Raw genomic sequence first — 21768 nt, forward strand, 5'->3', positions numbered from 1 at the left:
TTGTGTCGTTTTGCGTCTCTTTTGGGTCTTTTTGTATCTCTCTTTGATAGTTTTGTGTCTCTTTGTAGTCATTTTACAACTCTTTGTAGTCATTTTGCATCTCTTTGTAGAAAATATGCACCTCTTTTGTAGACGTTTTGCATATTTTTGGGGTCGTTTTGCATCTCTTTTTGGTAATTTGTATCTCTCTGTAGAAGTTTTGCATCTCTCTGTAGAAGTTTTGCATCTCTTTGTAGTCGTTTTGCATCTTTTTTTTGGTCGTTTTGCATCTCTCTGTAGAAGTTTTGCATCTCTTTGTAGTCGCTTTGCATCTCTTTTTGGTCTTTTTGTGTCTCTTTTAGGCAGTTTTTGCGTCTCTTTGTGGTCACTTAGTGTCAATTTCTGACTTCCCAACAAGAAATGTCTGCAGTTACTTCAAACAGAGGCTCTGGCCCAGGGGCCCCCTAACCTGTTGGGTTAATTTAACACATACACAGACTAACTTCTTGATTTGAAGATCTTTATTTGATGAACTTTACCAAACAGAAATCACTCATTGTCTAATAGATGTACTGGAAATACAGTCCAGTTACACAACAAACAAATACAATAAGACATGCATCATGTTTAAAATGTAAATGAATAATCAATAACTATCATTGGATAGGATGTTGATACTGAAAGAATATCTCAACAGCTGTTTAAACCCTCCGTGGTTCTCTACAGGCGGTTGAGGTGGTCCGTGCTCCGGTTGTAAATCGGGTTTTTGTATTCACCATCTGACGGGGAAACAACGGAGAGCGGTTGAGCCACAGTATCATTTCATCCCGAACATGGCCACAGATGAAGTCAGCACTCACTTTCTTTGACTTTCTTCTTCTTCATCTTCTTCCCCAAACCTGCTGCAAAACAAAACAGGTCAGTGAATAATGAAAGCTGTTTATTCTCACGCGCAGATATTCTGACAGATGATAATTCAAATATAGTATAAATACCTCTGCGAGGATTATCCGTCTGAGTTGACGCGGCTTGTTGCTTTCTGAGTTCCCCTTGGTTAACTGTAACAAAATGAATAAGTGAAACTCCTGACAGCACTGGATTTATGTAGAATATATATAGGTGCATAATTACCGTAATAATGCCGACTGAGACTTGCTTGCCGTAATCTGCTGAAGAGTTCTGGAGAGGTGAGAGAAGACTGAGTTATGATGATAGGAGGATAAGAGTCAAACAGAAGTAATTCTACTGAATATTAAGCACCTATATGAAAACTCTGTTTTGTTCTCCGACTTTCTGTCCTCTCAAACTGGTGCAAGTTTGGATAAATCCCACTGGAGCTTTGAGTGGGTTGAGTTGGGTCCGGATCAGGCTGAACTTCGTCTAATGGATTGCAATAGTTTCTGGTGGCATCATCCTGCTGGTTGGATCTGGGGTCTTGGTCATCATTTTCTGATATTTAAAAAAGTTTAGAAAATATTGACTCGAGGCAATCGTGATGTTTTATGTGGGATAACAAAGATATTAGTTATTTAATAATAATAATAAGGTGAATCAATAGATGACATGGAAAGAAAGGATCAAAGAAAGAAGAACAGCTGTGTGAACGCACCATAAACAAGATCATCATTGCCCGCTCCTGTAGGAAAAGGAAACACATTGTGTGCAGTGACACACCAGCTTCTTGTCATGAAAACATAACAGAAATATGACACTTCTGGGAAATGTACACTTTCTTAGCACATTAATGACTTTATATTGTTTTATAACAAATCATACATTAGAAATACAGATACCATTATTAAAATATAAATGTCTTATTGATACCTCTAAAGAATATAATCAGTATTGATAACTGTATTATTCCTACTAAAGTCTGCAATGGTGCTGGTTTGACTAATTATATGATGCAGTTCCTACCTGTGACCACTGGAAGGCATTAAAACTAATGATTTTAAATACACAGCTCAAGTTAACAACAGGACATTTTTATTGATCAGCTGTTTAACCTGAATAATGTTTATATTTTTTAAGCATTATTAGTTCCTGAGTTTACCTCTATGTTGATGCTAGGAGATGTTGATCTGTGTATTTAAAATCACGAGTGTTTGCTTTCCTCTAGTGGTGACAGCGAGGAACTGATAAATTAGTCAAAGTAGCGTCAATGCAGACATTATAGTATCACATATCATATAGTAACTCACACTTCCGGTAAAGCATGTCACCGTGGCAGGGCAGAGTATAATCATGGCAATGATTGGCCCTAAGCAATAATAACATGACAAATACACAACATTTAGTGTAATTATTTAATGGTATACTGAGCATTTATTTTTTAGGGATTATTTTGTACGTATAAAGGAAATGAAGCATTAACAGTGTTTTTCTTTGTATTTCCCATATTGTGTTGACAAGACGATGCAAGGGATTAACAATAAATCTAAGGTAAAAGGCAAAACTAAATGACCTGAAGCGGTGACCTGTGTATTTAAAATAACCAGTGTTCACTGCCCTCTAGTGGTCACTGTGGAGAACTGCAAAGTTAAATAATCAAGTTAGCATCAATGCAGCCATGTTAACATATTTGTCCTTGTAGACTTGGGCATCTCATAGCATCCAGTTAAGTGTGTGTTTGTGTTGTTATTGAGATAGGTTACCTCTCTGCTGTTGATCTACTGGTGCTCTGCCTGCTTCCTCAGGTGGAGCGCTGGCACCTGCAGTGGGACATTAGATGAAGCAACTTACAGGATATAGTTGGGACATTTTGGGTTTGTTTGCTTCAAGTTAGATGGAAACATTGATATCATTGTCATATAAATCTGGTAAATATAATACTACATCTTATCTAAATATTTTATTTCATTTATATGTCACCAATGGTGGCTTTGCAGCCATTTTGCCAACAGTTTGTTGACCCTTGTGGGAGATATCGTCGATGTCATAAATTCAGAATATCTCGAAATTACAACTCAGAGGCTGTTGTGAACGGTTTTCCTGACTAGTTTGCTCGTTATTACTAAACAATACGTGAATGTGACGAGAGCCAGGCTAGCTGTTTACCCCTGTTTATAGTCTTTGTGCTAAGCTAAGCTAATCATCTCCTGGCTCTAGCTTCACAAAACTAAATACTGTTTTTGAAGGAAAGATGTGCAATGTTGTTTATTTGCTACTATCCTATTTATTAATTATTTATCAATTATTTATCAATGTGCTCTGTTGTGTACATTTTCATTGTCCTGTGAATCTGATGTAAATGGCAAATTGTGAAATGATTGCTTACCCCCAGTCCCTTCAGGATTTTTCACATTGTACTGTAGTCTGTTATTACAGCACACTGAAATAAAAAGGTTTTTTAAATAACCAACCAATCCATCTATCCATGAAATGAAGTAGCAAACCACATACTTTTCTTTTGAGAGTGCCAGACTGGGCGAGTACTCACATATGCACTTCATGCAGCAGTAGCCAGCCATGCTCAGCAGGATGAAAGCAGCCACGCCAACACATATGTATATCAGTAGCCACATCTCGTCGATCGGAGCACCTGCAAGTTGTGGTTTTACAAAGATGCATTTGACAGGAAACTCACTCGTCCTCCCTCGTGTGTGTTTTTTTTGGCCTACGAAGTTTGTGACCATGGAAAGGAAGGCAGTCACATGTTTCTGCACAGGCTGCTGCTATCAAACAGAAATCATCTTACCTTCTTCGGGGTTACTTTCAGCAACCAACTCCACTTGAAGACAGCCATGTCCCTGCTTACAGCGATAACACCCCAGGTCAGAGTTTTGAAGCTCATCGATGCCGATGGAGTAGTTCCCCTCTGAGCCCTGGTTTGGAAAGGCTTTCACCCGACCGTACCTGTGGTCCACGAACTTAATACGACCGTCAGATGTGAGATGGACCACGTCCACCCCATTAGTGTGGGCCCAGGACACCCAGTTGAGGTTTCTTGTTGTAAAGTTGCATGGGAGGAGCACAGAGGAGCCAAGTGAAGCGCTGAGTGTGTGCGTCTCATCACAACCATCCAAATTCTGCTCACAAGCGTTGTCCAAGTACGGCTCTTCTTAACGGGACGAGAGAAATACAAGAACAAGTTTCAAGTTTTGGAAACTTATCTCGCGCTCAAAAAACCAAGAGTACCAACAGTAGAAACTCTTCCTCCTTATTACTGCAGGAACTCAAAACGTTTGTCTTCTACATCTTTAAATTAATCGTCAGGGTTGAGAATAAATGTATTAAATGTATAACAATTTTACAATTAATTAATCTGCAGTTAAGCAGAAAAGACCTCACAGAGCTAGTCCACTATACATAGTAGACACACTGTGTATTGTCTTGTTGTCAACAGATTTGTAAAGCTTTTAGTATGTTAATTCAAATATCCAAACACAAGACTTCAAAGATTAAAGAACTTAAATTGATTAAGTAACGTACAAACAATTAATAAAAAAAAAAGAGGTGAAGTTTTAATCATGGAACGTTTTTATATAAATTATATTTTCATTCTCTAATGTCATGAAAGGACTTACCATTTGAAGAGACACAAATAAAGCACAGGGCTAAAAGGAAAATCCACTTGTCAGCATTCATCGTCAGCTCCTTGTACAGTGTGAGCAACAGTGTGGTAATGCTGTATGCTAACCCCCCTCTCAAAGCATCATGGGACAAAACCACAAGACCATCACAGTGCATTTAGTTATCTACGGAAGTGCTTCGGCGTCTTTCAGTTTCACCTGAACAACAGCCAAAATGTTTGACACAACAGGTTTTTCTCAAACTGTATGCCGATCATGTCAAACATTAAATTCAGATCAATAAATAAATAAATATAAATATAATCATAAATATATTTTACACAATAAAAATGTAGATGTTTGCGAGAACAAAGCCTGAAATGGCTCTCACCTCCAGACCACTTCCTGTTTACGGTTCTGAAAAAAGGGGTAAAGAAACATGTGAAGGTCAATGGAAATGTTCAGGCAAAGCGAGAAACTGCAGGTTCACTGTGTCTCTAACAACCCCTTTGCAGTGCTGTAGCATAAGGTGCTTCATCTATCTTTTAATTATTTCATTTTTCTTTATTGATTTTGCTGTTGTGTTTAAATTAGCTTAACCTTGACCACCTGGAACACTAAAATGCCACGCCAACACAGATGTATATCAGTAGCCTCATCTCTTCGCTCAGAGCGCCTACATGATAAGTTGTGGTTTTATAAAGATGCATTTCACAGGAAACTCATTTGTCCTCTCTCGTGTGTTTGGCCCATGAGGTTTGTGACCAAGGAAAGGAAGGAGGTCAAATGTTTCTGCACAGGCTGCTGCTATCAAACAGAAATCATCTTATCTCTTTCAGCAACTAGCTCCACTTGAAGTCAGTTATGTCCCTGCTTACAGGGATAACACCCCAGGTCAGAGTTTTGAAGCTCATCGATGCAGATGGAGTAGTTCCCCTCTGAGCCCTGGTTTGGAAAGGCTTTCACCCGACCATACCTGTGGTCCAGAAACTTAACATGACCTTCAGATGTGAGATGGCCCAGGACACCCAGTTGTGGCTACTTGTTGCAATGTTGCATGGTATGGAGGACGGAACCTGCCAAAATAAAAAAAATAACTCAATAAATAAATAAATTACTCGATAAATAAATAAATAAATATGTCATTAAAAGAAGCAAAATAATAAATTTTTCCTTTTTATTTATTAATGTATTTATTTTGATTTCAAAATTATTTATTTATTTATTTTTATTCATTTATTAATTTTTTTATTAATTTTTTATTTATTTAATATTTATTTTTAAATGTATGTATCTGTTTATGTATTTATGCACGATTTTCCCTTTGCATTTGAAATGGACCGGGTTGAAATGCAAAGGGATAATGGTGCATAAATAAATACATAGATGAATAAATACATACATTTAAAAATAAATAAAAAATAAATGCAAAAGTAAATTAATTAATTAAAAAATTAATAAAAAAACGTCACTTTCCAGACCTCGGAGTTGCCCACTGGACAAAACCATAAGACCATCACAGTTCATTTAATTATCTACGGGAGTACTTTGCTATATTTCACTTTCAATTTGTTTGAAAATGTACAGTGAGTGATCATGTCAAATATTACATTTAAATCAATAAATAGTCTATATGTATCTTTTCCACAATGAACATGTAGATGAATGTTATAAAAGGCTCCTCTCCACCAGACCACTTCCACCATGTTAACATGCTGAACTATAAACATGGTAAATATTCAGCATGTTATGAGGGCTGAGCAGTGGGGGGAGCGTGTGTGTGTGTGTGTCCGCCTCCTCTGTCCTGAAACTCTCCGTCAAGCCCTCTGGCTGTGTGTGTGTGTGTGTGTGGACTACTGTCCCAACATGCACTGACGGCTGCGGGATGGCCGGGAGCTTCTTCAAACGACGCTTTCTCTCCTTATTCGACTATAAAACGGAAAAATACATCGTCGCCAAAAATAAGAAAGTTGGAGTTTTGTACAGACTTATTCAGTTATCTATCATCGGGTACCTTATAGGGTAAGTCGGTGAATTACTGCCTTGGCTTTTTGCATTTTCATTACCTCATTTTGCATGTTATAAATTGCAGTAAATTACTTAGCAAATAAGTTAATAAGTTAATAAATACCGCACCTACAATATTAAGTTTATAACTTGACCATGATGAGGATTTCAAGGCTTGATACCTTTGTGAGATTTGTCAAGTATTTAATATTCTTATCAGCATGGGAGTGGGAAAATATGCTGCTTTATGCAAATGTATGTATATTTTTATTATCGGAAATCAATTACCAACACAAAACAATGACAAATATTGTCCAGAAACCCTCACAGGTACTGCATTTAGCATAAAAAATATGCTCAAATCATAATATGGCAAACTCAAGCCCAACAGACAACAACAGCTGTCAGTGTGTCAGTGTGCTGACTTGACTATGACTTGCCCCAAACTGCATGTGATTATCATAAAATGGGCATGTCTGTAAAGGGGAGACTCGTGGGTACCCATAGAACACATTTTCATTCACATATCTTGAGGTCAGAGGTCAAGGGACCCCTTTGGAAATGGCCTTGACAGTTTTTCCTCGCCAAAATTTAGCGCAAGTTTGGAGCGTTATTTAGCCTCCTTGGCGACAAGCTAGTATGACATGGTTGATACCAATGGATTCATTATGTTTGAGCCCGCTACAGCCTCCGAAATATCGATTGCGTTAATGAGTTAAAGAAATTAGTGCCGTAAAAATTTGCGTTAATGCGTTATTATCGCGCTAACTTTGACAGCCCTAGTGAAAACATTTACACCACAGCACCACTATGTTCATACATTAAAATTGGACGCACACATAGTGGCTAAACTAAGAAGTTAACATAAAACATGTGACCACTGGAGGACATTAAAACTAATGATTTTAAATATACAGATCAAGTTAGCAGCAGGACATTTTTATTTATCAGCTGTTTAACCTGAATAATTTATATATTTTTTAAGCATTATTAGTTCCTGAGTTTACCTCTATGTTGATGCTAGGAGATATTGATCTGTGTATCTAAAATCACCAGTATTTGCTGCCCTCTAGTGGTGACAGCGATGAACTGATAAATTAGTCAAAGTGGCGTCAATGCAGACATACTCACACTTCCGGTAAAGCATTTCACCGTGGCAGGGCAGAGTATAATCATGGCAATGATTGGCTCTAAGCAATAATAACATGACAAATACACCATATTTAGTGTAATTATTCAATGTTATACTGAGCATTTTTTAGGGATTATTTTGTACATATAAAGGAAATGAAGCACCACATCAACAGTGTTTTCCTTTGTATTTCTCATATTGTGTTGACAAGACAATGCAAGGGATTAACAATAAATCACTAATGTTAAATCTAAGGTAAAAGGCAAAACTAAATGACCTGAAGAGATGACCTGTGTATTTAAAATCACCAGTGTTCACTGCCCTCTAGTGGTCACTGTGAAGAACTGCAAAGTTAAATAATCAAGTTAGCATCAATGCAGCCATGTTAACATATTTGTCCTTGTAGACTTGGGCATCTCATAGTATCCAGTTAAGTGTGTGTTTGTGTTGTTATTGAGATAGGTTACCTCTCTGCTGTTGATCTACTGGTGCTCTGCCTGCTTCCTCAGGCGGAGCGCTGGCACCTGCAGTGGGACATTAGATGAAGCAACTTACAGGATATAGTTGGGACATTTTGGGTTTGTTTGCTTCAAGTTAGATGGAAACATTGATATCATTGTCATATAAATCTGGTAAATATAATACTACATCTTATCTAAATATTTTTATTTTTCACGTGGGAGATATTGTCGCTGTCAGAAATTCAGAATATCTCGGAATTACAGCTCAGAGGTTGACGTGAACAGTTTTCCTGACTAGGTTGTTATTACTAAACAATATGTGAATGTGACGAGAGCCAGGCTAGCTGTTTACCCCTGTTTCTAGTCTTTGTGCTAAGCTAAGCTAATCACCTCCTGGCTCTAGCTTCACATTAAAAGAGTGGTATTGATCTTCTCTGTAAGAAAGCGAATCAACAAGTTTCCCAAAACGAACTATTGTTTTGAAGGAAAGATGTGCAATGTTGTTTATTTGCTACTATCCTATTTATCAATTATTTATGTTGTGTACATTTTCATTGTCCTGTGAATCTGATCTAAATGGCAAATTGTGAAATGATTGCTTACCCCCAGTCCCTTCAGGATTGTTCACATTGTACTGTAGTCTGTTATTACAGCACACTGAAATAAAAAGGTTTTTATAAATAACCAACCAATCCATCTATCCATGAAATGAACTAACAAACCACACACTTTTCTTTTGAGAGTGCCAGACTGGACAAGTACTCACTATGCACTTCATGCAGCAGCAGCCAGCCATGCTCATCAGGATGAAAGCAGCCATGCCAACACAGATGTATATAAGTAGTCACATCTCGTCGCTCGGAGCACCTGCAAGTTGTGGTTTTACAAAGATGCATTTGACAGGAAACTCACTCGTCCTCCCCCGTATGTGTTTTTTGATTTACGAAGTTTGTGATCATGGAAAGGAAGGAGGTCACATGTTTCTGCACAGGTTGCTGCTATCAAACAGAAATCCTCTTACCTTATGGCCGGGAGCTCCTTCAAACGACGCTTTCTCTCCTTATTCGACTATAAAACGGAAAAATACGTCGACACCAAAAATAAGAAAGTTGGAGTTTTGTACAGACTTATTCAGTTATCTATCATCGGATACCTTATAGGGTAAGTCGGTGAATTACTGTCTTGGCTTTTTGCATTTTCATTACCTCATTTTGCATGTTATAAATTGCAGTAAATTACTTAGCAAATAAGTTAATAGGTTAATAAATACCGCACCTACAATATTAAGTTTATAACTTGACCATGATGAGGATTTCAAGGCTTGATAAAGTGAATTCGTTTTAAGTTTTCAGTTAGTGCTGTATTCGTCAAGCGACAGGACAGGTTTATTTACACTTGTCACACAAAGGTTTTGTAATGTTCACTCTTGTGACTTTTTTTTACTCTTGTGGCTTGTTATTCAGTGCCCTTTAGAAAAAAACTCCTAACCCTAACCCTATAGGCCTAAATAAAAAAAGCTGAAGCAAACCTGATCTAGTAAGTAAATGTGATTTATAAGTGCTTAATTAGAAAAAAAACAAAAGCAACAGGAATCAAACAGGCTACAGTCAATATAAGATTAAAAATAATAGTCTTACGGCACAGTGTTTCTGTAATAGTGTAGCCTACAGTTTAATCCTATCTATACTATATAAGAATATTATATGATTATAGTCATACCACAAAAGTAAAACATACTGTTAAAGGTTCTAAATTCGATATCCAGAGCATTAATATAGCGTCAAACAACTATTTGCTATGTAAAGATATAGAGGAGTAATGTCTACCTGAGCAGAGATGAAGTCGCTCTCCCTCTGTGAGTGTTGTAATCAGAGCTTCTCCTCTCTTTGTTTACGTAGCGGGCCGGTCATGCGGGCTTTTAGTGCATGTGACCATGCTCCACTGGCTAGTTGCTGCTGACCGCCGCTCTGCACTGCTCTCATACGGCGGTTACAGCTGATAACGCCATCCCAACCGGTTTTCCTGAACGTTTAACAGAAACAATGAGAGAATAAAAATGACAAATCAAAAGAAAAACACATCTTTCAGCTGTTACATGTTTCCTCTCAATCGCAGGTGGGTTTTTGTAACCAAGAAAGGCTACCAGGAGACAGACGAGGCCATCCAGAGCTCTGTTATCACTAAACTGAAGGGAGTCTCGGTGACAAACACCACTGAGTCTGGTCTGCTGGTGTGGGGACCGGAGGACTACGTCATCCCACCACAGGTGAAAACTAGGGCTGTCAATCGATTAAAATATTTAATCGCGATTAATCGCATGTTAGTCCATTATTAATCGGGATTAATCGCAAATTAATCACATATTGTTTTATCTGTTCAAAGTGTACCTTTGTGAGATTTGTCAAGTATTTAATATTCTTATCAGCATGGGAGTGGGAAAATATGCTGCTTTATGCAAATGTATGTATATTTTTATTATCGGAAATCAATTACCAACACAAAACAATGACAAATATTGTCCAGAAACCCTCACAGGTACTGCATTTAGCATAAAAAATATGCTCAAATCATAATATGGCAAACTGCAGCCCAACAGACAACAACAGCTGTCAGTGTGTCAGTGTGCTGACTTGACTATGACTTGCCCCAAACTGCATGTGATTATCATAAAGTGGGCATGTCTGTAAAGGGGAGTCTCGTGGGTACCCATAGAACACATTTTCATTCACATATCTTGAGGTCAGAGGTCAAGGGACCCCTTTGGAAATGGCCTTGACAGTTTTTCCTCGCCAAAATTTAGCGCAAGTTTGGAGCGTTATTTAGCCTCCTTGGCGACAAGCTAGTATGACATGGTTGATACCAATGGATTCATTATGTTTGAGCCCGCTACAGCCTCCGAAATATCGATTGCGTTAATGAGTTAAAGAAATTAGTGCCGTAAAAATTTGCGTTAATGCGTTATTATCGTGCTAACTTTGACAGCCCTAGTGAAAACATTTACACCACAGCACCACTATGTTCATACATTAAAATTGGACGCACACATAGTGGCTAAACTAAGAAGTTAACATAAAACATAATTTTAAAGCATTTGTTCCTTATGTCTGCTTGAATTCATGGATGAAGCAGGATTTAACTGAACTGCAGTAATAACATAATCAGCACAGGCTGACAAAGCAACAAAATGTGAAGTAGTGATGTGTCAGTGTTCAGGCAGCAGGGACGAGGACCCAAATACAGACAGTCACTCAGGCGGAACTGGATGAGTTAAAGGAGGAGTTTGACATTTGGGAATTGTTTGCTTTCGCGCTGAGAGTTGGATGACAGGAGGCACAGGCAGGTTTAAATCAACATGAAACAGGTTACAGGGAGGAATAGCTGGAACTAACACAATGTCACAATCGGGTGTTGCGAAAGTGGTTGGCCACCATGATCTCACAGGAAGGCGTATAAATGACATATTACAAGGACATTCCCCGTGTCACAAGCACGCATTTGGGGCTTTTTGCTTGTCATTTGTACGCCACGCAACAAAACTACAGTAACAGCCGCAGTTAGGTTGAGGCAACAAAACCACTTACTGTAGTTAGGTTTAGGAAAAAGGTCATGGTTGGGCTTAAAATAAGTACATAAACTAAGTAAAATACGAATAGAAACGATGTAACATTAGTATGGAAAATGTTGTGGAATTTCTGATACACAGGTTAACTCAGTCAACAGGAAGGAAGAATCCCCGGAGCTGTTGATGTCTTACAAATTAAGTTTATTGAAGCTTGATCAAGGAGAATTGTCAGGTCTCCACCATTGAGGTGCTCTCTGCGTGAAGGCCTCACAACTCTGCCCTCCCTCCCTGGTGCTCAGTGTTTTACCCTTATCATGTTTTGACTTACTCGATTCTTCTGGCATCTCGGCAGCAACTGGCTCTACGGCCCCTACTACAGACACAGCTGTACAGATAACGGTGGCTCCCATAGACAGGACTCCAACCCAATAATGTCAACAGAGGGACACTGAGAAACACTCTGACCTCCCGACCAAGAAGAGAGGAAAATTCCATCACAGAAAACACGACACAAACGTAGCTTACAAAACAAAACACCGGTCTTCAACACCGGTCTCCTGGTTGAAAGTCCTGTGTTGGTTGGACCCATCCACCTTACCTCCAGCCCGCCATAAGCGGTCTTTCTCCCTTTTTATAACACGGCTTTGTTGAATACTCGATTCTGATTGGTCAATCACGGCGTTCTAAGGTCTGTTATTTCGTTATAGCAGACCGTTGCTATGTATAGTAGACCGTTGCTATGGACGCAGTTCTGATGTCGGACTCTGGCGGAGCGTTTTTGTGTCAAATTGTTGATTTCTTAAGTATTTAGCCGTGTAATAAGCGGGATAATGTAGAGCTAGCGGGTCATTGTTGTGAAAGAAACCCCTTCCACCGCACACCCCTCCGCTCTAAAACCCTGTCGGGGTTTCTTTCACAACAATGACCGGCTCGCTGTACATTATCCCTTACTTATTCTACATCACTAGATCTGAACGTAACATATTTACAAACAGCTTTCTTATTGCACGCTTTTGCCTTGTGCATTATGGTCTCATTCACACGCCTTTTCGTGTGACCGGGCGTTCTCATTCCCAAGGCATCAAATACCGAGACTTTGTTACGGCCGACGACGTGTGATACCGCCGCACAACGCACCGAGCTTTCCATTAACTACAATGTAAACCCATCCTTGGTAAACCCTCAGAGAAAGTGCGCCGGGAGTGACTGTGATGATGTAGTTTAAAGAGTGAAAAGACACACTAGGGCAGGCGAGTTTTCATCCCAGACACCGCTGTTTGTGTCCTCTCTCGTAAGTTTCACTTTCATGTCACAATCTGCTGTTCGTTCGCGTCCTGTGTTCACAACGTTCAGTTTCATTTTCACTGTACAAACGTAGTAGTTATAAGCCTAACCATGTTGTTTTTTTCCTAAAACTGACAAAGTGGTTTTGTTGCCTAAAGCTAAAGTGAAGCTAAGGGGAATGACAAAGTGGAAGTATGTGACGAGTTGAGATGAGAATGTGTTATATGTACAGAGAGGGACAGGTCTGCAGGCAGGAGCTGGGTCAGGTGACGGCCTGTGGCGGGAACACACTGAGGACCCCCACAAGATAGAGAGCCTGAGGCTGAGGAGGGAGAGAGGAATGCAGCACAGGGCTTAACATGTTATGATGTCAACATGAAGACCAATTCACAGTGTTTTCTCTACATCTAGGGTGAAGCTGTTCTGTTTGTTGTAACCAATTTCTTAGAGACGCCGAAGCAAAAGCTGGGATACTGTGCTGAGGTAAGAATACACAACACAGGTACTTTCAGTGAGCGGTCAAAATAAATCACATCTTTGACCTAATTTGCTAATTGTTATTTCCATATTTGATAACATAATGTCAGTAGTAATGTAGTAACTTGTCATGCAATGTGGTACAGAATTTAGCAAACACATTTTGTAAAGTAACAGTGCAGTAGAGTCGCGTTATCCTTGCCCAGGCTGTTCTCATACACCTTTCGTAGCTATACCTATGAAAAGTAATGCACTGTAATTATTATATATCCTACAAAATCACTTTGTATGTAATCAACGTAATCGTGAACCAGGAAGTATAAAGAGCAACAAATGCCATGTAGGGAGGAGGTCAGGGTGAATCAGAAAAAAAACAGACTTTTGCCCAGGAGACCGGCGTTCATGTCCCGAGTGACAGACAACCTGGTCTCACGGGAAGGCGTATAAATAACACCACATTACGCAGACATTCTGTGTGTCATAAGGACGCATTTTAGCCTTTTAAGATGTCATTTGTACGCCACGCAAACATCCTTAGTTAGGTTTAGGCAACAAAACCACTTAGTTAGATTAACGAAAAATGTCATGGTTGGGTTTAAAATGAGTATGTAAACTAAGTACAATACGTACAGAAACAACCTAACACAATTACGGAAAACACGTCACAAACATCACAACAATACACGTCACTAACGTTACTTACAAAACACCGTTCTTGAACACCGGCCTCCTAGTTAAAAGTCCAGTGTTTGTTGGATTCATCCACCTCCTCTCCCACCAACCAAGCAGTCTTTTTTGCTTTTTATACTACGTTACTAACTCTTGCTGTAGCATTTATATGCGGATGCGTTTACATTGCAGTCAATACCAGATACATCGTGTACAAATGACATGCGAAAATCAAGAAAGGTGTTCTTATTGCATGCTAAATGCCTTGCGCAGTATCATGGCATTCATACGCCTTTTTCATGCAAACGGGCTGAACCAGATGTCAACGTTGATTTATTTGTCACGTAACTTCCATACTTAAGTAACGCCACTTCCAGAGTTATTTTAACCCAAACTACAATCTTTTCCTAAACCTAACTAAGTAGTTTTGTTGCCTAAACCTAACCAAGTTGTTTCCTGTGAAGACGGAAGTTTATTTTGAAAAGACTGTATGCATGTAACGAGCGGAAATTGACACATGTTGCTGGACATTCGTAGGAAAATGCACGAAAAATTAGGAATAAAACTGTTGTATAAGGATAAAATCAACTGTTGTATGAGGATACGTTGCCTCACCTCACCAAGTCAAAGTTGTTTGTCACGTGTACATCATTTTTTATCCTCTAGAAACCATGAAATGCATTACAGATTCAGGAAGGATAAATATCAGCCAATATTAGTGTTAATACCCCATTTTCACTTTAGATTATAAAAACAGTGAGGATTTGAGTATTTTTAGTAATATTTCCATACAGAGTGTTATTGTGAGCCCCTCGATCTTTTTACTCCGTTACCAAGGTTGGACAGTCAGGGCTTTTGCTCTATGCTGTATTAGCTGCAGATAGTCAATTGCTTGACACAGATATGTTTGAGGTCAAAATGAAGTCCCTCCATCCTGTAACAAAGAGAAACCTGAACTACTGGCCAGAAACATGTTTATGTTTAACTAACTGTTGTGAGTGTCAGGTCGTTGGAGGGCCTGAAGTGCTGTTTAGACACCGTGTTCTCTCTGCAAGACGCCGTTTCAAGCTGTCTGAGACTAACTGTGTTTATTTGAAGGTTACTTTATTTAAACTGTTTGACGTCTGATCATCTGGAAAGTATTCCAGCCAGCCATGATTCAAAGATACAGTAGGCCTGTACGTGTGACTGAGGTTAGGGATGAAAACATCTCTACGCTTACATCACCATATCTGATATTTTGTCATTTCACTGAACTATGGAGACAAGCATGTTGTCGCTCTTGATAAATGAGCCAATTAGCTACAAGATGCACCACAAATCAGTGCGTTTTTTTTTTTAAATGCCAGGATGAAGAAGACAGTTACACACTGCAGTAACTCCTAAAGTCACTCCGTAATTTAGAGAGTTGAGAACCATCAGTGTATTGTGCACAACGAGCAGAGAAACCTGCCAGGAGAGCACTGGTCTGCATTTTACTCACAGCGCTCAGTCATAACAAAAAACTTTTAACTTTTAACAAAGTCTGACACCTCCACCTTCTTTTCTAATTATACTGTTCATCACTTCTCTCAGCTACATCTTTAGCTTTCCAGAGAGTTCCTGGTATGTAAACTCAGTCTCTCTTGGTCTCCTGCCTCACTGCATCAGCCAAGAAGAATAACAAGCCACTACACAGCCATAAAACACGGCTCTTGTATACATTTAGGCTCTCACCAGCTGCAGTACCCATGCTGCTAAAAGGCTGCCACACTTGAGGAGCGGGAACTGACATTTATCATGTTCCAGCCAGTCAAGTCTCACTAAAACAAGAGTTTTTAAGAAGAATTTCCAATCTGTTATGAAAAGAAGTTATGAAAATCTGTTATGAAAATGGCACAGACGGGTCCTTAAACAACCCCTAACTACATTTTTACTTTCATGTTAATGGTGTTAGAAAACAGAAACTTCTCTCCTTTATTTGGAAGCGTCTTGGACTGCACTGTTGCAGATACAGTGTAAGATGACCTTGTTGTCTAACTATATTAGTACTGTATATGTTTTGGTGTATATGTTGGGATTTCACCCCTTTTCATCTCCAATTTTTTTTTTTTTACAGCCCACATCTGCCAGTAACAGTAAAATACTAATACTAAGTTAAAATGATAAGCTAGTAAGTGAAAAGTAAAACATACTAATTAAAAAATATGATTACTGAGTCATAATTAGGAGCTAGTAAGTCAAAAAAAAAAAAGAAATATAAAGTCAGAATTCTGTTCCAGTAAGTCAAAAACATGAGACCCAAAGTCAAAAGTATGATATACCAACACATCCCCAGCTCGTCACATACTGAGGCTTTGTCAGGCCCCTTGGCGTCACTTTATGGCAGTAAACACGTGGTTAATGTAGTGAATTCAAACAAAAATGCTTAGGTTTAGGCAACAAAACGACTTAGTTAGGTTTAGGAAAAAAACAAACAGCTTACTGAAACGTGAAAGTGAAACTTAATGCACCAGACACGAACAGTAGTCTCCTGGATGAAAGCCTTATCCTTGTTAGAAAGTCATAATGTTGCCTTACTGCAATTATTATATATGAGCCTTATTTGTGACTTGTGGAAAACAGGTCTGTTGTGGTTCAAGAGGACCTTTTCTGCTCATTTTCAGGTGCATACTTGTATTTTGTGTTTCTACTAGAACATTTTTGCATGCTTTAATGTTCAAAAGACGCGTCGTTTCTCTGTTGTGATTGGTGGACCGAACCAAACTCTTTGGACTCCGCTCCAGCTCCGCTCTAACTAGCTTTGTTTGAGGGCATGCCAAACTATCCGCTAGGCAAAATGTGTTACTTGGTGACATCACCACATTACGGAAGAAAAGGCGGGACTTCAAGCAAGGCGTTTCAGGAGCAGTGTTTCTTTGGGGGAGAGTAACTCCCTTTGGCGTTGACTTTGTAACTGTGCAGACCTTTTACATGCACAAAAAACTATATAACTCACTAAAGGAAAGGGAAAAGGCACAACAAATTTATAATAGGTCCTCTTTAAAAGTTTTTTTTTTCTGTGGCGTTTATTCTCAGAGCCACAGAGTGTTGGATGGTCGCTGTCAAAATGACGAAGACTGTGAAGAGGGGAAGATGGTAGTGGCTGGTAACGGTAAGAAAGAGACATCATTGTTAAGTTGGACTGTTAAGTAATAGCAGGATTCCCATTTGAACTGATTATGTATAATCTATAACTTTGCAACAGAAATTCAAATAGTAGTGTCTCTTCACACGCGACAAGCTGTGTGACTGTCTTATTTTGCTGTTTTTCTTAAGGAATTAAGAGTGGCCGATGCTTAAGACAAGATGAAAACTCCACTGGTAGCTGTGAAATCTACGGCTGGTGTCCCATTGAAAGAAAATTCAAACCACAGTAAGGAGCATTGGGTCACATAAAAGAATCATACATATATACATACACTTAATTACAATCTTTTTTTTTTTTTACAGAGGGCCTCTGCTGAAAAACGCTGAGAACTTCACCATCTACATCAAGAATTTCATCCAATTTTCCAAATTCACATTTTCAAAGTATGTCCTCATGTCGCCATAACCTCTCCATGTACTGCTTGGTTAAGTGGAAACAGTTGTGTACAGTGAGCAGCGCACACTCATATACACACTGTACTATTGTGTGTTTTTTAACTCTGAGGTGCAACGTTCTGGAAACGACTGATAACTCTTATTTGAGGAGATGCCGATTTGACGAGGAGCTCCACCCCTACTGCCCCATCTTGCGCCTGGGTGACATCACCAGACGAGCCGGATACAACTTCCAGGACTTGGCCACATCTGTTAGTACAACTCTTTTCAATTCATATTTTATGTTGATTTCTTTTTTTTTGTTTGTCAGAACAACAAAAGAGACAACAGTCCAGGCACCATCACATCTACGTCACAACTGCTAAAAAGTGAATTAAGTTACTAGACGTGCCGCAGAGGAGGAGGGGTTTACCTCCATGTAGACACCGGTAGATACCAACAACGTTTCATCAACCATGGCCGAAATAACCACCATTGCTGCTTTGTACATGTTGTGGAAGACCCAGATACGTTAGAAAACCAAAACGCTGTGTAATGGAAATTCAATTAATATTCCGAGATGAGTCCTAATGAACGTTGAAATAAGGATCTCGAAGAGATGAAATGTCTTTGTTGTATTTTATTCTTGCAAGAAGAGGCACTGGTTATACAGAGTCACACAAAGTCTGCAGAAGAGTGCACCGCAGGAGATTATTACAATGTGACTATATAGAGATATACAACAGGGACTGTGAGAAAAGGAGTTGTTTTGCACAGATAAGGAGTTGTTTTACTCAGATAGTGTCCCAGTAAAAGTCAACACTCAGTACTTTCCCACTACATGAGACGAAGAGCACACAGACAGTAACTTTCAACTGTTGCATAAAGAGACATCATTACATACAATGTAATTTTCAATTACAGCTGCCATGTCTTAACATTCATAACATCATCCGGTAGCGCTGTATTCACTGTATCTAGCAAGCCACACATTACTACAGCGGTATGAACCCAAAATAAACAGATTGTGCTGTGATTTAATTGCAATAAACGGATCAATAGTATGCCGAAATAACTACACAATCAAGCCGATTTGTAAAAAGTCTGACTTCATGCTTTGTCATGTCTGTCCGCAAGACGACAAGCAAACAACTTTTAAAATGCTTGTTTTCTGAATGGAGTTTGGATCGATCAGTGCTAGGCTTTGCTAACATTGTAGCTGCTTCAACATAAAGTCATCTAAGCATAAATACGGCATAAACATTGTTGTTTATACCATAGATAGTCTGTGGTTTATACACATAGAGTCCGGTCTCTGTACAAATATAATGTACTATCGTAGCTCTGGGGCCACAGAAGGCTCCAATATTTTTTCCCCCATTTCTGATTCATCAACGTCAGGACGTCAGTGACAGTAGGAGAATCTCAATGCCAAACGACTTTCGCAATACAGCGTCACGCAAATGTCTTGCTTGAGTTGAAATATTTTAACTTGTGCGAATATGCGAATGATGCAAATTTTGCATCTTCAACCTTTGCGCCGCGCCCTTTCACGTTATTTGCATCGCCCAACGCAAAGTCGCGTCTATTCGCCTCTTTGCATTGACTTTGTAAGTAATTGCGGCACGCAAAAACTTTGCTTCCCCTTTGGTGTGAATACCCCATTAGGCTACACTTCAGTCGAGTTATTTGTCATTATTTAGGCACATTTCCACCACAATAATGTCTACTTTTCCCATTGAGCATCAATGTGTTGAAGGAGACATGCTTCGATGTCCATTGGCCCTGTACAACTGTAGTTCAGACATTTACCATGGTTCAGAAGCCATAGATGATTTGTATTGTGTTTTCCAGGGTGGCTCCATCGGCATTATGATAGAGTGGGACTGTGACCTTGACAAAGGTTACTCTAACTGCCATCCAGTGTACCACTTTACTCGTCTGGACATCAACGTCTCCAACAAGACCATCGCAACAGGATTTAACTTCAGGTGAGACTCACCGCAGACACTGAGTCTATGTTGCACAGACAAATGTTTCTCATTTTCTTCAACAATTTAATTATATTTATTTACAATTAAAAAGACGTGATTTGAAAGGAGAAAATTATCCAAAAGTCTTAATTAATGGTGTCTTATTTTTTTGTGTTCTCCATATTTTCCCTTTTTTCCACCCAACAGACACAGTCGGTATTTCAAAAACGCTGCTGGTGAGAGTTATCGATCTCTATTCAAAGTCTATGGCATCCGATTTAACATCATGGTGCATGGAAAGGTAAATACGCTTTGCAGGGTGAATGCATGAAATACTGTCTGGTCTGCCAAAGCATTATGATGTGACATGACTTAAGTGATCAATAAAATACACGGCACATTAGCACACAATAACAAACTGACAAACGATTATCCACAATAACAACATATCAGGATTAGGAGGTTCTGTGATCTTTCATTATACAATGATCTTATTACTTCTTATTGCATCTCAGTGGACTGCAGTTTCTCTTAAAAGACATTATTAATAAAAGACAGACATTACCTTTGATTGTAAGCTTTTTAGATGCTTTTTATGTTTTGTTTTAAACCACATTTCTTGTATTTATTGTTATTCACAGGCCGGGATGTTCAGCATCATCCCAACAGCCATCAATGTTGGATCAGGGTTGGCTTTGATGGGTGCTGTAAGTACCATTAATAATAAGTAATTAAAAATGCTTTTAAAAAGAACTGCACAGGATTTTTTTTGTTTTGCCAGTTGCGACAGTCACTGAATACAATTTTATTTAACAGGGAGTTTTCTTCTGTGACCTGGTCCTTCTCTACCTAATGAAGAAGGGCAACTCCTATCGAGAGAGGAAGTTTGAAGAATACAAGTAGGAAAAGCAACACGAGTACAGATGTAGAGTTTTCTATGCATTATATAAAGTATACTTACTGTACTATATTAGCATAGTACAGGGAACAAGTTTATATTGAAGCAAAGAAACAAACATATTACGCTGTAGTTATATATATATCATTTAATTTCTGTTATAATAAACTGGATAATATGTAGTTAAAAATGTATTTTAACAGATCTTGTATGCTGGTATGACACATGGTTTATCTCCAAAAATAAATAATAATCTGTTTCTGTTCCACAGAGGTATGAAATCAACAACTGAAGACAACAATGTGGAAGACAGAAAGGGCGCCGCGGAGCAGGATAATCTGACGTTTTTTCACTGCGTTAGTTTATAACAGGCCCTTGTTGGTTATATCGTCTAACAATAAATCTATTATTAGAAAAATGACATACAGCAATACAATATAACTCATACTGTACTGATGTGGAGCTCTTGTTAGATGAAGATTTATTTATTTGAGTTTAAAGATGCTACTATATTTTGCCTTTGTAACAACTCCATTTTAATAAAACATGAATTAAAAACAATCATCAACAGATGTTCATTAATTTTATAACAGGTTGAGCCATAAAATGAGCGTGTTTTAGCAACATTGCCTGAAACGGATGTCCTTACATCCAGGCCACTTTTACTGAAGTTTAAGTTGTATCATTCTTTAAGTTTTCTTAAACCAAGCAACTATTAATTCATGGAAGCTTTTTTTTTTTTTTTTTTTCAAATAACTTTTGTGTTATATTTGAGATATTTTATGTGGATGTATATTATTGAAAATCTGTATTTATTATAATATAAATAAACAATTGGTCCCTGATATTGCTGGCTTAAAAGTGTTTAGTCAGTTTCACAACAATTTACACTTTTATTAACAAATAAGTGCGGCAGATGAAAAAGTGTGAAAAAGAGAGTTATGGGGTGAAAAGTGTATTTCTTTCTTTCTATATTTATTTGTTCATTTGATACCTCGATGCAGAAAATGAGGAAGGGCGCTCACTGGCATTTAAAAAACATTTTTTAGAGGGTGACCAGCACCCTCCAGAAGGTGGCGCCCTAGGCGAGCACCACCTATGCCTTCTGCAGGCCCTGACCCAGAGTTTTATTTAACATAAGAGAAGAGTAAACCAGAGCCTGAATTACCCAGAAACATCATCATAAACATTTCTTTGTGTGGAAATGAAATGTTAAAACAAGTAAAACGTGTTCTTTGTTACATATTTCCTTTGAGTACCAAGACATGCAAA

General features: G+C 38.6%; 2 protein-coding genes across 7 annotated transcripts; one reads left to right on the forward strand and one right to left on the reverse strand.

The window, feature by feature from the left end:
* Window positions 1–482: 482 nt before the first annotated feature.
* LOC141771334 (uncharacterized) lies at window positions 483–8809 on the reverse strand. 3 transcript variants are annotated; one of them, XM_074641469.1, is made up of 13 exons: window positions 8694–8809; window positions 8097–8153; window positions 4506–5566; window positions 3677–4036; window positions 3419–3520; window positions 3257–3310; window positions 2634–2690; window positions 1589–1615; window positions 1240–1428; window positions 1111–1158; window positions 975–1037; window positions 840–881; window positions 483–758 (listed from the first exon to the last, which is right to left on the reverse strand). In XM_074641469.1, exons 3-13 carry the CDS (start codon window positions 4666–4668, stop codon window positions 700–702), a joined length of 1164 nt encoding a protein of 387 aa, XP_074497570.1. In that variant the 5' UTR covers window positions 4669–5566; window positions 8097–8153; window positions 8694–8809; the 3' UTR covers window positions 483–699. The 3 variants fall into 3 exon arrangements, with proteins under 3 accessions (XP_074497570.1, XP_074497571.1, XP_074497569.1); XM_074641470.1 differs by having other exon boundaries at window positions 840–878; window positions 3677–4039; XM_074641468.1 differs by having other exon boundaries at window positions 3677–4039.
* On the forward strand, window positions 5628–21244 carry LOC141771333 (P2X purinoceptor 5-like). 4 transcript variants are annotated; one of them, XM_074641465.1, is made up of 12 exons: window positions 5629–6512; window positions 10206–10356; window positions 13348–13419; window positions 17140–17215; window positions 17380–17476; window positions 17554–17634; window positions 17756–17897; window positions 19480–19616; window positions 19806–19899; window positions 20240–20305; window positions 20415–20497; window positions 20768–21244. In XM_074641465.1, exons 1-12 carry the CDS (start codon window positions 6376–6378, stop codon window positions 20862–20864), a joined length of 1233 nt encoding a protein of 410 aa, XP_074497566.1. In that variant the 5' UTR covers window positions 5629–6375; the 3' UTR covers window positions 20865–21244. The 4 variants fall into 4 exon arrangements, with proteins under 4 accessions (XP_074497568.1, XP_074497566.1, XP_074497565.1 ...); XM_074641464.1 differs by lacking the exon at window positions 5629–6512 and adding an exon at window positions 9027–9251; XM_074641467.1 differs by lacking the exon at window positions 13348–13419 and having other exon boundaries at window positions 5628–6512.
* The last annotated feature ends 524 nt before the right edge of the window (window positions 21245–21768 follow it).

The sequence above is a fragment of the Sebastes fasciatus genome, chromosome 7 (genome assembly GCF_043250625.1).
Source record: "Sebastes fasciatus isolate fSebFas1 chromosome 7, fSebFas1.pri, whole genome shotgun sequence".
Taxonomy (NCBI): Eukaryota; Metazoa; Chordata; class Actinopteri; order Perciformes; family Sebastidae; genus Sebastes; species Sebastes fasciatus.